This window comes from Melospiza melodia, chromosome 23 (assembly GCF_035770615.1).
Source record: "Melospiza melodia melodia isolate bMelMel2 chromosome 23, bMelMel2.pri, whole genome shotgun sequence".
Classification (NCBI taxonomy): Eukaryota; Metazoa; Chordata; class Aves; order Passeriformes; family Passerellidae; genus Melospiza; species Melospiza melodia.
Genome location: NC_086216.1, coordinates 9,901,750 through 9,921,610, shown reverse-complemented (window position 1 = coordinate 9,921,610; position 19,861 = coordinate 9,901,750). Strand labels below are relative to the sequence as shown.

The 19,861-nt window shown below is 54.3% G+C and overlaps 2 protein-coding genes, 1 long non-coding RNA gene and 1 other non-coding gene across 4 annotated transcripts; 1 reads left to right on the top strand and 3 right to left on the bottom strand.

The window, feature by feature from the left end:
• Positions 1–1,231: 1,231 nt before the first annotated feature.
• Positions 1,232–1,325, bottom strand: LOC134428619 (small nucleolar RNA U13). The gene has a single exon (XR_010030424.1). It is a non-coding gene; the product is annotated as a small nucleolar RNA U13 (small nucleolar RNA).
• A 372-nt stretch (positions 1,326–1,697) lies between these two features.
• On the top strand, positions 1,698–10,447 carry TTI2 (TELO2 interacting protein 2). Its single transcript, XM_063175205.1, has 8 exons — positions 1,698–1,818; positions 1,900–2,663; positions 3,470–3,656; positions 4,850–4,942; positions 5,185–5,375; positions 6,650–6,793; positions 9,007–9,169; positions 10,320–10,447. Exons 2-8 carry the CDS (start codon positions 2,083–2,085, stop codon positions 10,398–10,400), a joined length of 1,440 nt encoding a protein of 479 aa, XP_063031275.1. The 5' UTR covers positions 1,698–1,818; positions 1,900–2,082; the 3' UTR covers positions 10,401–10,447.
• LOC134428468 (uncharacterized) lies at positions 10,412–11,097 on the bottom strand. The gene is made up of 2 exons (XR_010030397.1): positions 10,898–11,097; positions 10,412–10,777 (listed from the first exon to the last, which is right to left on the bottom strand). It is a non-coding gene; the product is annotated as an uncharacterized LOC134428468 (long non-coding RNA).
• A 202-nt stretch (positions 11,098–11,299) lies between these two features.
• On the bottom strand, positions 11,300–17,873 carry MAK16 (MAK16 homolog). Its single transcript, XM_063175206.1, has 10 exons — positions 17,721–17,873; positions 17,216–17,265; positions 16,941–17,050; positions 15,202–15,266; positions 14,749–14,900; positions 14,065–14,119; positions 13,864–13,938; positions 12,675–12,794; positions 12,513–12,569; positions 11,300–11,821 (listed from the first exon to the last, which is right to left on the bottom strand). The coding sequence occupies exons 1-10, from the start codon at positions 17,733–17,735 to the stop codon at positions 11,633–11,635; spliced, it is 888 nt and encodes a 295-aa protein (XP_063031276.1). The 5' UTR covers positions 17,736–17,873; the 3' UTR covers positions 11,300–11,632.
• Between the last annotated feature and the right edge of the window lie 1,988 nt (positions 17,874–19,861).

Below are 19,861 nucleotides of genomic sequence, written 5' to 3'. Positions count from 1 at the left end.
ATTTCTGCCCGCAGGAATTGCGGGAATTCCCGGTGGGAATCAGAATTCCCGAATTCCTGCCCGTATTTGCTGGGAATTCTCGGCGGGGAATCAGCATCCCCACTTTCCTGCCCGCAGGTGGCTGCAATTCCCCGTGGGAATCGGCATTCCTGAATTCCTGCCCGCGGGAATTGCAGGAATTCCCGGTGGGTATCAGAATTCCGGGATTTCTGCCCGCAGGAATTGCAGGAATTCCCAGCAGGAATCGGCATTCCCATCGGCCCAGGATCTTGGGCTCTGTGCCAGCGTCTCTGAGTCCCCTGGCAGGGGTTCTGGCAATCCAGGACAGACAGAGGGATGTCCTGAATTCCGACAGGATTGTACAGTTTTGTGTCCAAAAAGATGATTAAAAGGATGATTTTTAACCCATCTGAGCTGTGGGTGCTATCAGGGGACCCCAGAGGGGTGCTGAGCCCCCAAGGAGTGGACACTGCTGGCTGTGACACTGTAACGTGGTGACAAGCTGCCCAAAATACACCAAACTGCCCCCAAACTGTGCCCAAATCAGGGCAGGAGCCCCCCGCCCCCGAATCTTCCCAATTTCCCTGCTTTCACACATCTGAGAGATGATGACATCAGTAGTGACATCACTGAACCCTCCAGGGCTGGCTACCCCCCATGCTGTGCCCACATCAGGGTGGACGCACCAATTTGCCCATTCCCAGTGATTTTTGTCCCAGAGAATGTGACATCAGCAGTGACATCACAGAGAGCCCAGGGGCTGAGCACATCCCCCTTAACCTGCTAATTTCCGCCGATTATTGACACGGGGAGGAGATGACGCGGCAGTGACACCACAGAGCCAATCACCAGGCACTTACACGCCGAGGGGATGACATCAGCAGTGACGTCATACACCCCATAACACCCTCCTAGCTATTGAATTTTGCGGTTTTGACATAAGGGAATGATGCGGCAGTGGTGTCACAGAGCCAATCACCAGGCACTTACACACCAAGGGGATGACGTCAGCAGTGACATCACACACCCCATAACATCCTCCTAACTATTGAATTTCACTTGTTTTAATATGCGGGAATGATGTCAGTGACAGCAGTGACATCACAAACCCGGTTTCCAGCCACTTCACACAGATGACATCACCCACAACACATGCGCAGCTCAGAAATGATTCTATTCTTAACACACAAGCGGTAAAAATGACGTCATGGCGACGTCAGGACCCCCCGGCGGTCAGATGGGACTGTGCCACGTCGTAACGCAGGGCGCACACGTCACGCAGCCGCGTGCCACTCCCATTCATCATTTCCATGAACCGGAAGGATCGCCAAAATGGCCGCCGGGCCCGAAGCTAGCGCCGCTCTACTGCTCTGCCGGTGACGGCGACATCACTGTCCCACTCAGCTCTCCCCGGTTTTTCAATTTTTCCCTCTGAGCCGTTCTTTTAATACCTCTCGTTCCCGGATTTTTCGCTCCGCACCGCCGCACGGCCGCCCTGCCGCGCTCCACGGTCTGAAATTAGCTATGCTAATTTATGCACATAAAACCACGCCCGCTCCGCCGTCGGCTTTACGGCAAGCGGGAGGTTTTGCGACAGTTCCCGTGCGTGGTGCGGGTGGCGGCGGCGCCGCCGTGACGGAACCGGGGGTGCTCGGGGGTGTCTGAGGGATCCCGGGGTGCTCGGCGGGTTTGTGAGGGATCCTGGGGGTCTGCGAGGGGATCGTGGGGTGCTCGAGGTGTCTGTGAGGGGATCCCGAGGTGCTCAGGGGTCTTTGAGGGATCTCGGGGGTCTCTGAGAGATCCTGGGGATGCTCGGGGGTCTGTGAGGTATCCAGGGGGTGCTCGGGGGTCTCTGAGGGATCCCGAGAGTCTCTGAGGGAGTCCCCCGGGTGCTCGGAGGTCTCTGAGGGATCCCGGGGATGCTCGGGGGTCTCTGAGGTGTTCTGGATGTGTCTCGGGGGTCTCTGAGGTTTTCCGGGGGTGTCCCGGGGTTCCCTCTCCCCGCAGTTCGCCGCTGCCGCCATCGATGTGTCCCTAGCGGGGTTCAGGGGCGGGTCAGTCCCGCGGTGCCCGTGTGAGGCCATGGCCGGCACCGGCACCAGCACCACCCGCAGCCCGAGCCCGGAGCGGGGCCCCGGCGCTCCCTCGGCCGAGCAGGCGCTGCTGCGGGCCGGGCAGGAGCTCTGCGAGCGGCCCGGGGCGCTGCGGGAGCTGGGCGCGCTGCTGGAGGCGGCGGATCCCGCGGCTCTGGCCCGGCTGGCGGCGGCGCTGGGCGGGCTGGCGGCTCCGCCACGCCGGGAGCAGGACGGGGCCGAGCCGCCCGGCCGGGACACGGCGTTAGCGGCCGTGGCGGAGCGGGCAGAGCGCGTTGGCGCCGCGTTCCTGCTGCTCCTGCAGAAGCTGGAAGATGCCCGGAGCCAGGAGTCGCCGGTGAAGCCCATCCCGAAACGGGTGCTGGGACACGCGTTCATCTTTGCTGTCACACACAAGGAGGAGAGGCCCTGGACCACGGCGAGGAGTCGGGCGGTGGCTCAGGAGGTGCTGGAGCGGCTGCTCCGGACTGCGGGCTGCGCGTCCGTGCAGGAATTCCTGCAGGGAAAGGAAGGGGATGAGGATGGAAGATTCGGAGAAGTGATGGGGATCCTGAAGCAGGAGTTAACTAAGTGAGTGAGGAGCAGAGTGGTTGGAGGGTCTCTGTGGGAAGTACTGGGAAATTTGACACTCAAGAGATGATAAGTATGAAACCAGGAGCTTTCCAAATGGAAGGTGTCGGGATCTCTGCTGGTCAGAGTGACCTCGAGAAATGTTCCAAAGTCTCTTTTCCCAGCCCGGCGCTTGAAGAAGGAGTCTGGGCTCGTCATTTCTCGGTCTCAAGGTTGTTTATTGTATCTTATCTGTAAAATTCTTTCTCCTGCCCCGCCGAGGCCCGTCCAGCAGGACAGTTCCAGGCACTCTGCCTGCCCCCGGGACAGTGTTATGTCTTTATACTAAAAACTGCATGTACAATATCTACAATAACTTTCCAATACCTATCACCTATGTTAGACAATGAGCTTCTACTCTAAACCAATCCCAAAGTGCCACCATCACAGCAGGAGATGGAGGCCAAGAAGAAGAAGGAGAAAGGCTGGACATGCCCAGATTCTTCCATCTTGCCTCCTGAGCCCCCATACCAAAACCCCCAAAATCTACTTTTCCACCCCATGATAACTTCACTAATATTCTACTTAAACTGTTGGGGCTTGCTGATCTTTATATAAGGTTGGTAATTTGCTCCACGGATCATAATTAAACCCACACAGGCATTTTGGGCTCTGTGCTGGGGTCTCTGAGCCCCCTGGCATCCCTGGCAGAGGGATGTCCTGGCTCCTGACAGGAACGTGTTGGGGGATGGTTGTCAGGGTTTGAGAGCCTCGAGTGGAAGGAAAACGAGCCCTGTGAGTTCGCTGAGCTGTCCCTGCCTCTCCAGAGACACCTGGAAGCGTAACCCAGCCTCCAAGGATGTGTTCTCCTGGTCCCTGCTCCGTGTCAGCCGGCCCTGGCTGTGCCCGCACCTGGAGCGGGTCCTGCCGCCCGCGCTGCTCCTCTCCGACGACTTCCAGGAGGAGAACAAAGTGCTGGGCGTGCGCTGCCTGCACCACATCGTCCTCAACGTGGTGAGCGAGGGCGTGGAGTCCCCTGGGGCTGTGCGTGAAGGGAGGGGCAAGCACGGCATGTCCTGAGCTGGGAGGGACCCATAGGGATCTGAGTCGCAGCCCTGGCCCTGCACAGACCCCCGAAAATCTCGTCCATGAATGTTTCCTGGAGCTCTGGCAGCCTCGAGGCTGTTCCTGCTCCCTGGGCAGTGCCCAGCACCTCGAGACTGTGCCCAGAGCCCGGGCAGTGCCCAGCACCCTGTGGGGAAAGAACCTGTCCCCAAAATCCAGCCTGACACAGCTCCAGCTGTGGGTCAGGTTCCTGACTTCTCTTCCTGGTGAATGGCAGGGTTTAACCTGCATTTCCTGCAGTTCCCCAGACTCTGGGAAGGCCATGGCAGGGTTTAACCTGCATTTTCAGCAGTTCCTTACACTCTGGGAAGGCCATGGCAGGGTTTAACCTGCATTTCCTGCAGTTCCCCAGACTCTGGGAAGGCCATGGCAGGGTTTAACCTGCATTTTCAGCAGTTCCTTACACTCTGGGAAGGCCATGGCAGGGTTTAACCTGCATTTCCTGCAGTTCCCCAAACTCTGGGAAGGCCATGGCAGGGTTTAACCTGCATTTCCTGCAGTTCCTTAAACTCTGGCAAGGCCGTGGCAGGGTTTAACCTGCATTTCTTGCATTTCCCCAGACTCTAGGAAGGCCGTGGCAGGGTTTAACCTGCAGTTCCTGCAGTTCCTCACAGCTCCCAGGCTTTGACAAGGCCATGGCAGGGTTTAACCTGCATTTCTTGCATTTCCCCAGACTCTGGGAAGGCCATGGCAGGGTTTAACCTGCATTTCCTGCAGTTCCCCAAACTCTGGGAAGGCCATGGCAGGATTTCAGCTGCATTTCCTGCATTTCCTCACACCTCCCAGACTTTGGCAAGGCCATGACAGGGTTTAACCTGCATTTCCTCACACTTCCCAGGCTTTGGGAAGTTTAACCTGCATTTCCTGCAGTTCTCACACTCCCCAGACTTTGGCAAGGCCATGGCAAATTTAACCTGCGTTTCCCCACACTCCTGCAGGCTTTGTGAAGTTTAACCTGCATTCCCTGCAGTTCCTCACACTCCCCAGGCTTTGTGAAGTTTAACCTGCATTCCCTGCAGCTCCTCACTGGGTTTAGCTCCCTGTGCTGCCCAGCAGTGACGTGCTGCTCTCTGTTGTTGCAGCCAGGAGCGGATCTGTGCCAGCTCAACAGGGCCCAGGTGGTTTTCCACGCCCTCTACAACCACCTGTACTCACGGGAGGCTCCTCTCATCCAGGTAGGACGGGGTTGCCCTGGCTTTTGGGGTGCCCTGGGGTGCAGGGAGCCCCTCGGGTTCAGGCAGGAGGCTGAGCCTGTTCCTGTCACCAGGAGAACACCACAGAGGGAGGAGCTGTTCCCTCCTGCCCCGTTCCAGGTGGGCAGGGAGCAGCTTTGAAGCTCGGTGGGTGCCCACGGGGTTGGGATTTTTTGTGTTTTGGAGAGAACGGGAGCTCAGAGTCCCCCCTGTCCCCAAACCAGGCGGTGCTGCTGTGCCTGCTGGACCTGCTGCCCGTGCTGGAGCGGTGCCAGCGGCGCCAGGGCCAGGGCAGGGCCAGCTCCAGCTCGCCCTGGCACCAGGTGCTGCAGCTGCTGCTGGCACACATGGAGGCCGAGCACCGGCTGGCGCTGCGCAGGGTCTACGCAGGGGCACTGCCTGCCTTTGTCACCAGGTGAGACACAGGGGACACCTGCACCCCTGTCTGAGGGGTGGGAGCTGCACCTGGGGCTGTGCCCACCTTCCTGAGGGGTGGGAGCTGCACCTGGGGCCGTGCCCACCTTCCTGAGGGGTGGGAGCTGCACCTGGGGCTGTGCCCACCTTCCTGAGGGGTGGGAGCTGCACCTGGGGTTCTGCACATCTTCCTGAGGGGTGGGAGCTGCACTTTGGGCCGTGCCCACCTCCCTGAGGGGTGGGAGCTGCACCTGGGGTTCTGCACATCTTCCTGAGGGGTGGGAGCTGCACTTTGGGCCGTGCCCACCTCCCTGAGGGGATGGGAGCACAGGGATGGGACCTGGGCTTGGTGTCCAAGGGTTGGATCCCTCCTCAGGGTCTGTTTTTGGGATCCAGGGGATCTGACCTCCCTCCATGTTTATGGGATCCAGATGACCTGTCTTCCCCCCTTGGTGTGTTTTTGGGATCCTGCGGATCTATCCTCCCCACTTAGGGTGTTTTTGGGATCCAGGAGATTTATTATCCATCCTCAGGGTTTCTTCTAGGGATCCAAGGGCATGCTGTCTCCTCAGGGTGGATTTTTGGGATCCAAGGGATCGATCCTCCTCCCTCAGGGTCTGTTTTTTGGGATCTGACCTCCGTCCATGTTTATGGGATCCAGGGGGTCAATCCTCCCCCCTAAGGCTTTTTTTGGGATCCAAGGGCTCCTCAGGGTGTGTTTTTGGGATCCAGGGGATCTATCCTCCCCACTCAGGGTCTGCTTTTGGGATCAAAGGCTATGCTTTCTCCTCAGGCTGTTTTTGGGATCCAAGGGTTCTGTCCTCCCCCCTCAAGGTGTGTTTTTGGGACCCAGGGGATCTATTCCCCCTCCTCAGAGCATTTTTGGGACCCAGGGGATCTGTCCTCCCCCCTCAGGGTGTGTTTTTGGGATCCAAGGTTATGCTGTCTCCTCAGGATGTGTATTTGGGATCCAAGGGATCGATCCTCCTCCCTCAGGGTCTGTTTTTGGGATCTGACCTCCGTCCATGTTTATGGGATCCAGGGGGTCAATCCTCCCCCCTAAGGCTTTTTTGGGATCCAAGGGCTCCTCAGGGTGTGTTTTTGGGATCCAGGAGATCTGTCCTCCCCCCTCAGGGTGTGTTTTTGGGATCCAAGGTTGTGCTGTCTCCTCAGGATGTGTATTTGGGATCCAAGGGATCTCTCCTCCCTCCTCAGGCTGTTTTTTGGGTTATGGGGATCTATCCCTCCCTCCTCAGGGTGTGTTTGTGCCCCCAGACTCGGCATCCTCATCGTGAGGCACCTGAAGAGGCTGGAACGAGTCATCCTGGGCTACCTGGAGGTGTCTGATGGCCCTGGGGAAGAGGCCAGGCTGGCAATCCTGCAAACCCTGCAGTGCACCATAGAGCACGCCTGGCCCAGGTACCAGAGCAGCTCTGCTGCCATGCATGGCTCATTCCTGTCCTGAATCTTCCCACTTTGAAACCCAAAGTTACTGTTTCTTGAGGAAAAGCTCTGAGATAATTTCATTCCTGTCTTGACATGAATGTTTCATTGCTATCATGAATATTCCCACTTTAAGACCCAAAGTTACTTTTTCTTGAGGAAAAGCCCCTGAAATCATTTCATTCCTGTCCTGCCATGAATGGTTCATTCTTATCCTGAATCTTTCCACTTTAATGAGAAAAATCTCTGAAATCATTTCATTCCTGTCCTGACATGAATGGCTCATTCCCATGTTCCCACTTTAAGACCCAAAGTTTGGGGGTTTTTTTGAGAAAAAGCCCTGAAATAATTTCATTCCTGTCCTGACATGAATGTTTAATTTCTATCTTGAATATTCCCACTTTAAGACCCAAAGTTACTTTTTCTTGAGGAAAAGCTCTGAAATCATTTAATTCCTGTCTTGACATGAATGGTTCATTGCTATCCTGAATATTCCCATTTTAAGACCCAAAGTTATTTTTTCTTGAGAAGAATCCCTGAAATCATTTCATTCCTGTCCTTACATGAATGTTTCATTCTTATCCTGAATCTTTCCACTTTAATGAGAAAAAGCCCTGAAATCATTTCATTCCTGTCCTGACATGAATGGTTCATTCCTATATTCCCACTTTAAAACCTGAGGTTACTTTTTCTTGAGGAAAAGCCCTGAAATCATTTCATTCCTGTCCTGACATGAATGCTTCATTCCTATCCTGAATGTTCCCACTTTAAAACCCAAAGTTGTTTTTTTTTTGAGTAAAAGCCCTGAAATCATTTCATTCCTGTCCTGACATGAATGTTTAATTTCTATCCTGAATATTCCCACTTTGAAACCCAAAGTTATTTTTTCTTGAGGAAAAGCCCTGAAATCATTTCATTCCTGTCCTGACACGAATGCTTCATTCCTATATTCCCACTTTAAAACCCAAAGTTACTTTTTCTTGAGAAAAATCCCTGAAATCATTTCATTCCTGTCCTGACATGAATGGCTCATTCCTATGTTCCCACTTTAAGACCCAAAGTTGTTTTTTTTTTGAGTAAAAGCCCTGAAATCATTTCATTCCTGTCCTGCCATGAATGTTTAATTTCTATCCTGAATATTCCCACTTTGAAACCCAAAGTTATTTTTTCTTGAGGAAAAGCCCTGAAATCATTTCATTCCTGTCCTGACACGAATGCTTCATTCCTATATTCCCACTTTAAAACCCAAAGTTACTTTTTCTTGAGAAAAATCCCTGAAATCATTTCATTCCTGTCCTGACATGAATGGTTCATTCCTATGTTCCCACTTTAAGACCCAAAGTTATTTTTTTTTGAGAAAAAGCCCTGAAATCATTTCATTCCTGTCCTGACATGAATGTTTCATTCTTATCCTGAACGTTCCCACTTTAAAACCCAAAGTTAGTTTTTCTTGAGAAAAATCCCTGAAATCATTTCATTCCTGTCCTGCCATGAATGGTTCATTCCTATGTTCCCACTTTAAGACCCAAAGTTATTTTTTTTTTGAGAGAAAGCCCTGAAATCATTTCATTCCTGTCCTGGCATGAATGGTTCATTCCTATCCTGAATATTCCCACTTTGAAACCCAAAGTTACTTGTTCTTGAGGAAAAGCCCTGAAATCATTTCATTCCTGTCCTGGCATGAATGCTTCATTCCTATATTCCCACTTTAAAACCCAAAGTTACTTTTTCTTGAGGAAAAGCCCTGAAATCCTAAGGGAAATTTGTCCCACTGGCATTACTGAAAAACCTGGCTCCAAAATTAAGCTGGCTCCTCATTTTGACCCGACTTGTGCATAAATTAAAGCAGCATGGAGTAAATAAACCCTGTGCCGTGGGCTGGGCAGTGCCAGGTTCCTGCCTGTCTGGGGCTGTCCTGGCAGCAATCCTGCCCCAGAGCAGCCCCAGCTGTGCTGTCCCTGCCCAGGGAGGTTTGGGATGAGGTTTGGGCTGAGGTTTGGGCTGAGGTTTGGGATGAGGTTTGGGCTGAGGTTTGGGATGAGGTTTGGGCTGAGGTTTGGGATGAGGTTTGGGATGAGGTTTGGGATGAGGTTTGGGATGAGGTTTGGGATGAGGTTTGGGCTGAGGTTTGGGATGAGGTTTGGGATGAGGTTTGGGATGAGGTTTGGGATGAGCTGTTTCCCTTGCAGGATGCCCTGCAGGCTCCCTGTGCTGCTCAAGGCCCTGCTGAGGCTGCTCTGGGACGTTCACAGCGAGCGGGGCCCGACCCCCGAGCCCGTCAGGGCTGCCCTGCTGCAGGAGGGCACCCAGTGCCTCATCCTGCTGGACCGCTGCTGCCAGGGCCAGGTCAAGGTGGGTCAGGGCTCCTTGGGGTGCCAGGGCTTCCTGGGGGCTGCCAGGGCTTCCTGGGGGTGCCAGGGCTCCTTGGGGGCTACCAGGGCCAGGTCAAGGTGGGTCAGGGATCCCTGGGGGTGCCAGGGCTTCCTGGGGGTGCCAGGGCCAGGTCAAGGTGAGTGAGGGATCCCTGGGGCTGCCAGGGCCAAGTCAAGGTGAGCCAGGGTTCTCTGGGGGTGCCAGGGCCAGGTGAAGGTAGGTCAGGGCTCTCTGCTGGCTGCCAGGGCTCCTTGGTGGCTTCCAGGGCTCCTTGGTGGCTCTCAGAGCTCCTTGGTGGCTCTCAGGGTCTCTGCCAGCTGCCAGGGCCAGGTGAAGGTGGGTCAGGGCTCCCTGGTGGATGCCAGAGCTCCCTGGTGGCTGTCAGGGCCAGGTCAAGGTGGGTCAGGGCTCCTTGGGGGTGCCAGGGCTTCCTGGGGGCTGCCAGGGCCAGGTCAAGGTGAGTGAGGGATCCCTGGGGGCTGCTGGGGACAGGTCAAGGTGGGTCAGGGATCCCTGGGGGTGCCAGGGCCAGGTCAAGATGGGTCAGGGCTCCTTGGGGCTGCCAGGGCTCCTTGGGGGCTGCCAGGGCCAGGTCAAGGTGAGCCAGGGCTCCTTGGTGGCTGTCAGATCTCCTTGATGGCTGCCAGGGCACCTTGGTGGCTGTGAGAGCTCCCTGGGGGCTGCCAGGGCCAGGTCAAGGTGGGTCAGGGCTCCCTGGTGGATGCCAGAGCTCCCTGGGGGCTGCCAGGGCTACCTGGGGGCTCTCAGGGCCAGGTCAAGGTGGGTCAGGGCTCCCTGGTGGCTCCCAGGGCTCCTTGGTGGCTGCCAGAGCTCCCTGGTGGCTCCCAGGGCTCCTTGGTGGCTGCCAGGGCCAGGTCAAGGTGAGTCAGGGCTCCCTGGTGGCTCTCAGAGCTCCTGGGTGGCTCTCAGGGTTCCCTGGTGGCTGCCAGGCCCCTCTGCCCCCTGAGCCCAGCAGGATTTTGGATCCCCCTCCCCAGTGCTGAGTGACTCGTGGCTGTTGATGGGCTCGGTGTGGGCTGGGCAGGGTGGGTGACACCATCAGGGCTGGGCAGGGTGGGTGACACCATCAGTGTCACAGGGCACTGCAGTGCTGCTCTGCTCCCTGCAGGTGCTGCTGGCTGGGCTGCACAGCTGCTGTGAGGAGAACAGGCTGCAGGAGTGCTTCAGGAAGGTGCAGGAGAGCTCCTGACGCTGCTCAGCCCCTTTTGTACAATAAAAATGTTGTGTTTATTTCAAGTTCTGTCGTTCCTGTCCCATGCCCACCTTCCTGAGGGGGTGGAAGCACAGGGAAGGGCCTCAGCTTTGGTATCCAAGGGTTGGTTTGGGCACTGTGCCAGGGCACTGCCAGTGCTGCTCTGTTCCCTGCAGGTGCAGGAGAGCACCTGACACTGCTCAGCCCCTTTTGTACAATAAAATTCTTGTTTTTATTTAAAGTCCTGTCGTTCTTGTCCCACCTCAGCCCTACACCAGAGAGCACAGGGGCACCTGGGGCTGTGCCCACCTTCCTGAGGGGGTGGGAGCTGCACCTGGGGCACTGCCCACCTTCCCAAGGGGGGACAGGGGCACCTGGGGCACTGCCCACCTTCCCAAGGGGGGACAGGGGCACCTGGGGCTGTGCCCACCTTCCCAAGGGGGGACAGGGGCACCTGGGGCTGTGCCCACCTTCCCAAGGGGGGACAGGGGCACCTGGGGCTGTGCCCATCTTCTTGAGGGGGTGGGAGCACAGGGAAGGGCCCCAGGTTTGGTACCCAAGGGTTGGTTTGGGCACTGTGCCAGGGCACTGCCAGTGCTGCTCTGTTCCCTGCAGGTGCAGGAGAGCACCTGACACTGCTCAGCCCCTTTTGTACAATAAAAATGTTGTGTTTATTTAAAGTTCTGTCGTTCTTGTCCCATGCCCACCTTCCCGAGGGGGGACAGGGGCACCTGGGGCTGTGCCCATCTTCCTGAGGGGGTGAGAGCACAGGGAAGGGCCCAGGTTTGGTACCCAAGGGTTGGTTTGGGCACTGTGCCAGGGCACTGCCAGCGCTGCTCTGCTCCTTTCAGGAGAGCACCTGAGGTGCCTGAGAGCATCTGACACTGCTCAGCCCCTTTTGTACAATAAAAATGTTGTGTTTATTTCAAGTTCTGCCGTTCTTGTCCCACCTCTGAGCCCCACATCCCCTCCAGACACAGCTGAGCTTTCAGGGAGCAGCAGAGCCCCCAGGCCAGGGCCCTTCCTGGGCTTGCAGAGGAGGTGGGAGATGTTCCTTTGAGCGTTGCACAAACTCACTGCAACTGCCTGGGCTCGGGACACAAACCCCAGAACACGCATGGAGTATCAAACCAGGGTCCTGTCAGGGGTGGAGGTGGGTGACAGATGCTGGAGTCACCCTCTGGTGGCACATCTGGAGTTCAGTCAGTACAAAATGGCATCGGGAGGGCTCAGGCTGCTTTTGTCTTGGTGCTGGGCTCTGTCTCCTCCTCGTACTCGATCTCAATGTGGGGACGTTTTCTCCTGGCTGGGCCCTTCAGGGGCGTTTTCCCTTTGGATTTGGAGTGGGAGGCTTTCTCCTCTACTTCTTCCTCCTCTTCCTGCTCCTCTTCACTGCTTGTCTCCAGCTTATCCATGTCCTGAGGAAGAATTGAGTAATGTCAGGGCAGGTTGTGTAACTAAACCTCCTCTTTTCCCCAAAATCACCTTGTTATGATCCCGCTTGTGTCGGGAGTTTAGTTCAAGCATGGCTTAAAGAAAAAGGCCATGAAGGCATACAACTGAGAGAAAAGTAAAAGGTAGTTGTGAAGCAGTTCCAAAGCAGTTCCCAGCCTGACTTCTATAAACAATTAGACTCTTTCAGGCATCACTGTATAAACAATAAAGTTCTCAGGCAGTCTTCCCATAACAAGTGTAACACCCTCTCTGGGAAAAGATGGCACCCTGAGAACAGATATGGAAGTTTTGGGAACCGTTCATATCACAGTGGGAACACTGGTTTTGTTTTGTGTAAACAATCAACGGTGTAGTAAAACAAAAGGTGTGGTTAGAGTTTTCTCTGTTAGCCTATCATAAACCTGTATTTTAGAATATGCATGAAGTTCATTAACACTGTTATTTAAGCTGACTGATCGATCAATAAATCGAGTTCGATGCATCACAAGATGGTCGTTCTCCCCTCACTTCAACACACTTGGATCTGGGCTGGGCTCCCACTGGACAATTCTTTTCCAGAGCTGATTTTGCTGCCTCTCACCCCTCCCCAGAGGCACCCAGGGGTGGAGGTGCCCCTGCAGCTCAGCCTCAGTTGGCACCTGGTGCTTCACCCACCTCAAAGTCGCTGAGCTCGCTGTCCTCTGCCTCCACAAACTCCCTCTTATCCACGTCCTGCAAGGAACACAGGCAGGGACTGAGCACAGCAGCGCCATGGAAGAGCCACCAAATGGTTCTTCTGAGTTGTTCTCAGCCCAGCTCAGCACCAGGAAGCTTTACCTCATCATCATCATCCTCATCTTCTTCCCTCTCAGCATCCGACTCGCTCTCGCTCTCCGCATCTTGCTGCTGCAGGGCCTTGTCAAAGGCGTGGATGGGGAAGTTGTAGATGTCTCCATACTGCAAGGAAAATCGGGATTTTCCATGAGCCACAGCAGGAGGAAGATGGATTTTGGGCTGGGGGTGGCACTGACAATCATGGGGCAGCATCAGGCTGAGGAGTGGATCAGCCCCTTCCAGCTCTGAGCCCACAGTCCTGCACAGAGCAGGAGGGGAACCCACGTGTTTTGGGGAGCCCTCGTGTTTTGGGGCTCCATGTGCACAAGAGAGGCATCTTCATGTTTTGGGGAGCCCTTGTGTTTTGGGGCTCCCTGGGCACAAGAGAGGCATCTTCATGTTTTGGGGCCCCCTGTGCACAGAACAGGAGGGCAGTCCTTGTGTTTTGGGGCTCAAGCAGGAGGGCAGCCCACATGTTTTGGGGTTCCCTGTGTTTTGGGGCTCCCTGTGCACAGAAGAGAAGGGCAGCCCACATGTTTTGGGATTCCCTGTGTTTTGGGATTCCCTGTGTTTTGGGATTCCCTGTGTTTTGGAGCTCCCTGTGCATAGGACAGGAGGGGAGCCCTCCTGTTTTGGGGTTCCCTGTGTTTGGGATTCCCTGTGTTTTGGGGTTCCCTGTGTTTTGGGATTCCCTGTGTTTTGGGATTCCCTGTGTTTTGGGGCTCCCTGTGTTTGGGGCTCCCTGTGTTTGGGGCTCCCTGTGTTTGGGATTCCCTGTGTTTGGGGCTCCCTGTGTTTTGGGGTTCCCTGTGTTTGGGATTCCCTGTGTTTTGGGGTTCCCTGTGTTTGGGATTCCCTGTGTTTGGGATTCCCTGTGTTTGGGATTCCCTGTTTTGGGGTTCCCTGTGTTTGGGGTTCCCTGTGTTTGGGATTCCCTGTGTTTTGGGGTTCCCTGTGTTTGGGATTCCCTGTGTTTTGGGGTTCCCTGTGTTTGGGGCTCCCTGTGTTTGGGATTCCCTGTGTTTTGGGGTTCCCTGTGTTTGGGGCTCCCTGTGTTTTGGGGTTCCCTGTGTTTGGGGCTCCCTGTGTTTTGGGATTCCCTGTGTTTGGGGTTCCCTGTGTTTTGGGGCTCCCTGTGTTTTGGGGAGCAGGCAGCCCCATTCCCCAGGGCAGCTCCCACTGTGCCCCTCACCGTGTCCTGCTTCAGCCTTTCCAGCAGCTCCTTCTCGATGGCGTTGTCCAGCTGGGCAGCGATCAGGGCTTTCTCCTGGGGAACACAGAGCAGCTGGGTGAGCCCCGGGGGCAGAGGGGACAGCAGCAGGGACACGGGGACAGTGACACGAGGTGACACAGGGGCACAGGAGGTGACACAGGGGCACGGGGCACTCGTTACCTCCCGCCTGTTCTCGCGCCGCTCGATCTTCCTGCGCAGCGGGACGAGCTTCCTCCTGCAGGGAACAGGGGATGTCACAGCCCTGGCAGGCAGCTCCAGGCAACATTCCAAACCTCCTGAGGGGTGGGTGCCTCAGGGGAAGGGAGATCTAAAGGATGGGGAAGGGTCTGGACGGGCCACAGGAGGAGCAGCTCCTCCCGAGGGACAGCTCTGATCTCGGCTCTGTGTGACAGGGAATGGCTGGAGCTGTGGCAGGGCAGGGTCAGGGTGGATTTTAGGGGAAGATTCTTCCCCCAGAGGGTGCTGGGCACTGCCCTGAGGCTGCCAGAGCTGGACACTGCTCCCAGGGATGCACAGGTGGGGTTGATGAGGGTCAGTGCAAGGCCAGGAGTTGGGATCAATGACCCCTGGGTGTCCCTTCCAGCTCAGGACAATCCCTCAGTGCATTTCTACACTGCATTCCTGCAGCCAGGGATGCACAGGTGGGGTTGTTTGGGGCCTTGTGGGTCCCTCCAGCTCAGGACAATCCCTCTGTGCATTTCTACACTGCATCCCTGCAGCTCATCCATGTCAGCTCCATCTAAACCCCTCAGGAAAACAGGACCAGCTCCATGTCCCAGCAGCTCAGGAGAGGCTCCAGAAGCCACCAGAGGTCACTGCCATGGTCACCTCTGTGTCCCTTACTGTCTCTTGAGGGTCAGCTTGCGGATGCGGATCAGGTACTGCGTGATCTTGGTGAACCTCTGCTTGCACTTGTGCCGGATGAAGCGGGGCCAGTAGATGAGGTTCTCATCGATCTCCTCCAGAGCCTTCTCGTAGTTCTTGCTCAGCAGCACCTGCAGGGACAGGGGAAGGGCTGGGTGACAGAGCAGGACACAAAAGGGACATCTGGGAGGGGCTGCATGGCCCCCAGAGTCACGGAATCGTTAAGGAAAAGCCCTCCAAGGTGGTCCCCACCTTGTCCCCATCCCCGAGCACTCAGTGCCACCTCCAGGGTGAGGATTCCAAACCTCCCTGGGCAGCTCCAAGGCCTGAGCAGCCTTTCCATGGGGAAATTTCTGCTGCTGTCCACCTTGTCCCTCCCTGCCCTCTGTGGGGACACCAGGGCTGCTGTCCCTGCTGTGTCCCTGAGCTCACCCGCTCCCAGAGGCGCCGGGGAAACGCCGCCCGCTCGATGGTCTTCATGTAGAGGTAACAGCGACCTGGGAACAACAGGGAAGGTGGAAAATGTGTATTTTATAATTGGCTTTTCACAAATATTCAAATGAATATTATATGCGTTGCGTTAGAAAGTGATGCTGTATTAACTTTCTTAAGTACTGTGTTAAATATTAGCTTTAGGTTATAACAAACTGTTAAAATAGAAACGATGCTATGTAGGATACTTTGTTTAAAGAAAGGACTTGCACTGAGATAGCAGCCACAGGACACCTGAATCTTTCAGAGAAAGAGAATTTATTGCTCCATTATCAGAAGAAATGAACTTCTTCCCACCTTGCTCAGTTAGGATTAAGAGGAAGAAGCTGACACTGACCAGACAGAATCCTGTGTTTGAATGGAATTTATGCATCATGGATGAGGTGTATGAATATGCAACAGGCTGTTGCTTTTAAGGGTTAATCCTCTGTTAACGTGTGTCCTTTTTCAGGCTTATTTTGCCCAGAAAGAGGTACCCAGACTGTCCATAACTCTTTGTCTCTATTGTCTCATATTGTCCTAATCCAAATTGTCCAAATTATTATTACTCTAATTATATTACTATTTTTACAACCATTTTATTACTATCAAACTTTGAAATTTTAAAAACAAGTGATTGGCGTTTTTCACAGGGAACAAACCCCCTGAGCCGCCCTCAGGCAGCACCACCCACCCCTCCCTGCCCGCTGCACCCAGAACACTCCAGGCTGGAAAAACCTTCCAAGATCAAACCCAACCTTTGATCCCCAGTGCCACATCCCGGCATTCCCATGGCACATTGTCACAGACATGTTTTTATGAAAATCCTTTCCTTAGGAATTTTTCCTCCTGAGAAGCTGGGAGGCCTCAGCAACAAAATGTAAACAATGGTTATCTGCTGCTGTGGAATGCAACAGGTGCATCTGTGACTGGTCTCATGTGGTTGTTTCTAATTAATGGCCAATCAGTCAGCTGGCTCAGACAGAGAGTCTGAGACACAAGCCTTTGTTATCATTCTTTCTCTTTCTATTCTTAGCTTAGCTAGCCTTCTGAGATGAAACCTTTCCTTCTATTCTTTTAGTCTAGTTTTAATATAATATATATAATAAAATAAGAAATCAGTCTTCTGAAACGTGGAGTCAGATCCTTGTCTCTTCCCTCAACACAAGACCCGTGTGAACACCGTTATAGCACCTCAAGGACTGGGGACTCCAAACCCCCCTGGGGGCCCTTTCCAAGGCCTGATCCTTTTTCCAAGCAGGAATCCCTGCTCCCTTTCCCTGATCCCCTTTCCCTGCAGGAATCCCTGCTCCCTTTCCCTGATCCCCTTCCCTGCAGGAATCCCTGCTCCCCCATCCCTGCAGGAATCCCTGCTCCCCCATCCCTGCTCCCTTTCCCTGCAGGAATCCCTGCTCCCTTTCCCTGCAGGAATCCCTGCTCCCTTTCCCTGCAGGAATCCCTGCTCCCTTTCCCTGCAGGAATCCCTGCTCCCTTTCCCTGCTCCCTCTCCCTGCAGGAATCCCTGCTCCCCTTCCCTGATCCCTTTCCCTGCAGGAATCCCTGCTCCGCTTTCCCTGATCCCTTTTCCCTGATCCCTTTCCCTGCAGGAATCCCTGCTCCCCTTTCCCTGCAGGAATCCCTGCTCCCTCTCCCTGCAGGAATCCCTGCAGGAATCCCTGATCCCCTTTCTCTGCTCCCACCTTTCTCCTCCCGGACCGTGGCGTACTGGCTGTTGGCCAGCGGGCAGGAGGAGCGGTTGCACAGCCCCGTCAGGTTGTACTCGTTCCTGCAGAAATTCTGTGTTTTGGTGCTGCAAAAAGCCAAAAAAAAAACGAGACAGGGAATTCATGAGGGGAGGGCAGGAAGATCCCACAGCTCACCCCATGCTCTGTGACTGTCACATGTGGTGGCACTTCAGAGGATGTCCCCGCTGGATCCCCCAAAGCCCCCAGCCCACCGTGTCCCACAGACTCACGTCATCTTGTAGGAGCAGAACTGCCTGTTCCCCAGCATGCTCCAGACAACCTGCAGGGGACACAAACAGCAGGTGACACATCTCACCTGCACGTCCCCACCGGCTCCAGCAGCTGACGGGGGACACCCCACAAACATTGGGCTTTGCTCGGTGTCCCCTGGCACGGAGAGCGCACAGACACAGCACATCGGCTGCTGCCAAGCGTCCATTCACACCCCCGGTACCCCGGTCCCCTCAGAGTCACAGTCGCATGGGGACACACAGGGGACTCCCGGTGCCCTCAGAGCCACAGCCGCGGTGGGGACACAGGAGGCACACAGGGGATCCCCAGCGCCCCGGAGCCACAGCCGCGTTGGGAACACGCTGGGGACACACAGGGGACCCCCGGTGCCGCGGTGCCCTCAGAGCCCCGCTGGGGGACACACAGGGGAACCCCGGCCACGTGAGGCGGGCCCGGCGGCGGAGCAGGCGCCGGACACGGGGCCGAAAGAACGGTGAGACTCACATCGTCAGAATGCATGGTGGCGGTGACAGAGGTGGCACAGACGGCGGTGACAGAGGTGACCGCGGTGGCGGTGACAGCGGGCACTGACGGCGCTGAGGGCGCTGAGGGCACTGACGATGCTGACGGTGCCGGCCGCGCGGTCTAGGGCGCCGCCATTACAGGAAAGGGCGGGGCGCTCGAAATCTCGCGAGAGCGGCGGCCCTGAGGGAGGGGAAAAAGGCGGGAAGGAGGGCGGGAGCGCTGTCATGGCGGCCGCGCCCCCTCAGGGCGGAGAGCGAATAAAGCCTCCGCTCAAACAGACGCTGAGACACCCTCAGCGATGTGTTCGGGTAGTTTAAATCTGCTCTCTGGAGCCGTGGGAGAAAATGCAGATTCTCTGCCAAGCTCTTCCCTCAGAGGAAGACGCCATCCTTCACGCAGGACACGGAGATTTACTGCAGGGAGAGGGAATAAATCCTAAATATACTCACCTTTCCTCCGCTATGGAGGGGCTTGGCAGCTGGCCTGCAAGCAAAGCTGAGTAAATGGAAGTTCATTTCTTCTGATAATGGAGCAATAAATTCATTTTCTCTGAAAGATTCAGGTGTCCTGTGGCTGCTATCTGGTGCAAGTACCTCATTCCTCTATTTAAGAGATATCCCACATGCACAGTTCCTATTTTAGCTACAAAAGTTACCTTTTGACCACAAAACTACATTTATCATCCTATTAAAATGTCAATACAGCATTAATAACCAACACAATACAATACAGATGGAAAATATCTGCCTAGAGCCATTTAATCTGCACTTTTCACAGCGGGGCAGCAGCACCATCTGCTGAGGGAGCGCGGAGCTGTCGCTGCCATTTTTTTGTGGAAAAATCATCTTTGCTCAGGATTTCTCCACTGGGAAACGGAGAAGCCTCAGAGAAAAAAGAAAACAATAATTATCTGATTTGCTTCTCCTGTGTTTTGCTGCTTTGGAATGTGGTTGGAGATTGTTTATCCAACAGGTGAATTGTTTTAACTTAATGACCAATCACAGGCTGTGTCAGGGCTCTGCAGAGAGTCACGAGTTTTCATTATTATCTTTTATCTTTCTGTCGGTATCCTTTCTCTATTCTTTAGTATAGCATAATGTAATGTAATATAATGTAATATAATATAATACCATAAAATAATAAATTGGCCTTCTAAGAACATGGAGTCAGATTCTCAATTCCTCTTTCGGGATCCTGCAAACTCAACAGAAGGCTCTCAATTCTCCTTCGCCTTCCCCTTTTTTCCTTTTCCCCTCCTGTTTTTCTGCATTTAACCCTTTCTGTGCAGTTATCTGTTCTGTTTGCAGCCTCTTCAGGAGGTTTCCTGTCTCTCCGCCTCCTTGTTGCTCCAGGCAGAGTCACCCAGGTCTCTTTGCAGATGTTTTCCCCAAATATTTCCAGTTCTGAGCCAGCGGGATGGGATTGATTTAAAACCCCAACCTGTTCTGCCTCACTGCTCCAGCTTCCTCGCTCTACTTCTCTTTTCCTTCCTTTTGCCTTTTATTCTTCTTTTTTTGCTATTTTCCTCTCTTATTATTTTAACAGTTTTAAAATTTTTTCTTCATTCCTTTTCCTTATTTTCCTCTTCCTTTCTCTTGCCTTTTTTCCTCATACCTTTCGCCTTTTGACTCTGCAATTTTTTTATTCTTAACAATTAAGCTTTTTCCTTCCTCTTCCTCTTCCCTTTTTCTTTTATTTTCCTTGTGTTTTTCCTTTTCCCTTTCCCTCTTTTCTTTTCTCTTTTCCCTCTTCCTTTTACTTTTCCCTCTTCCTTTTCCTCTTTCTCTTCCCTTTCCAATTTCCTTGTCCTTTTCATTTTCCTTTTACTTTTCCCTTTTCCTGTTCCTCTTCCTTTTCCTCTTCACCTTCCCTTTCCTATTTCCTTGTACTTTTCCTTTTACTTTTCCCTTTTCCCTCTTCCTCTCCTCCTCTTCCTCTTGCTCTTTCTCTTCCCTTTTTCCCTTTTCATTTCCTCTTCCCTTTTTGACTTTCCTTTTCCTTTTCCTTTTCCTTTTCCTTTTCCTTTTCCCCTTCCCCTTTCAGGACCTGGGACAGCTCCGGCCCCGCCCCTCTCCGCGGGTGGGCGTGTCCCGTGCGTCAGTGGGCGTGTCCCGTGCGTC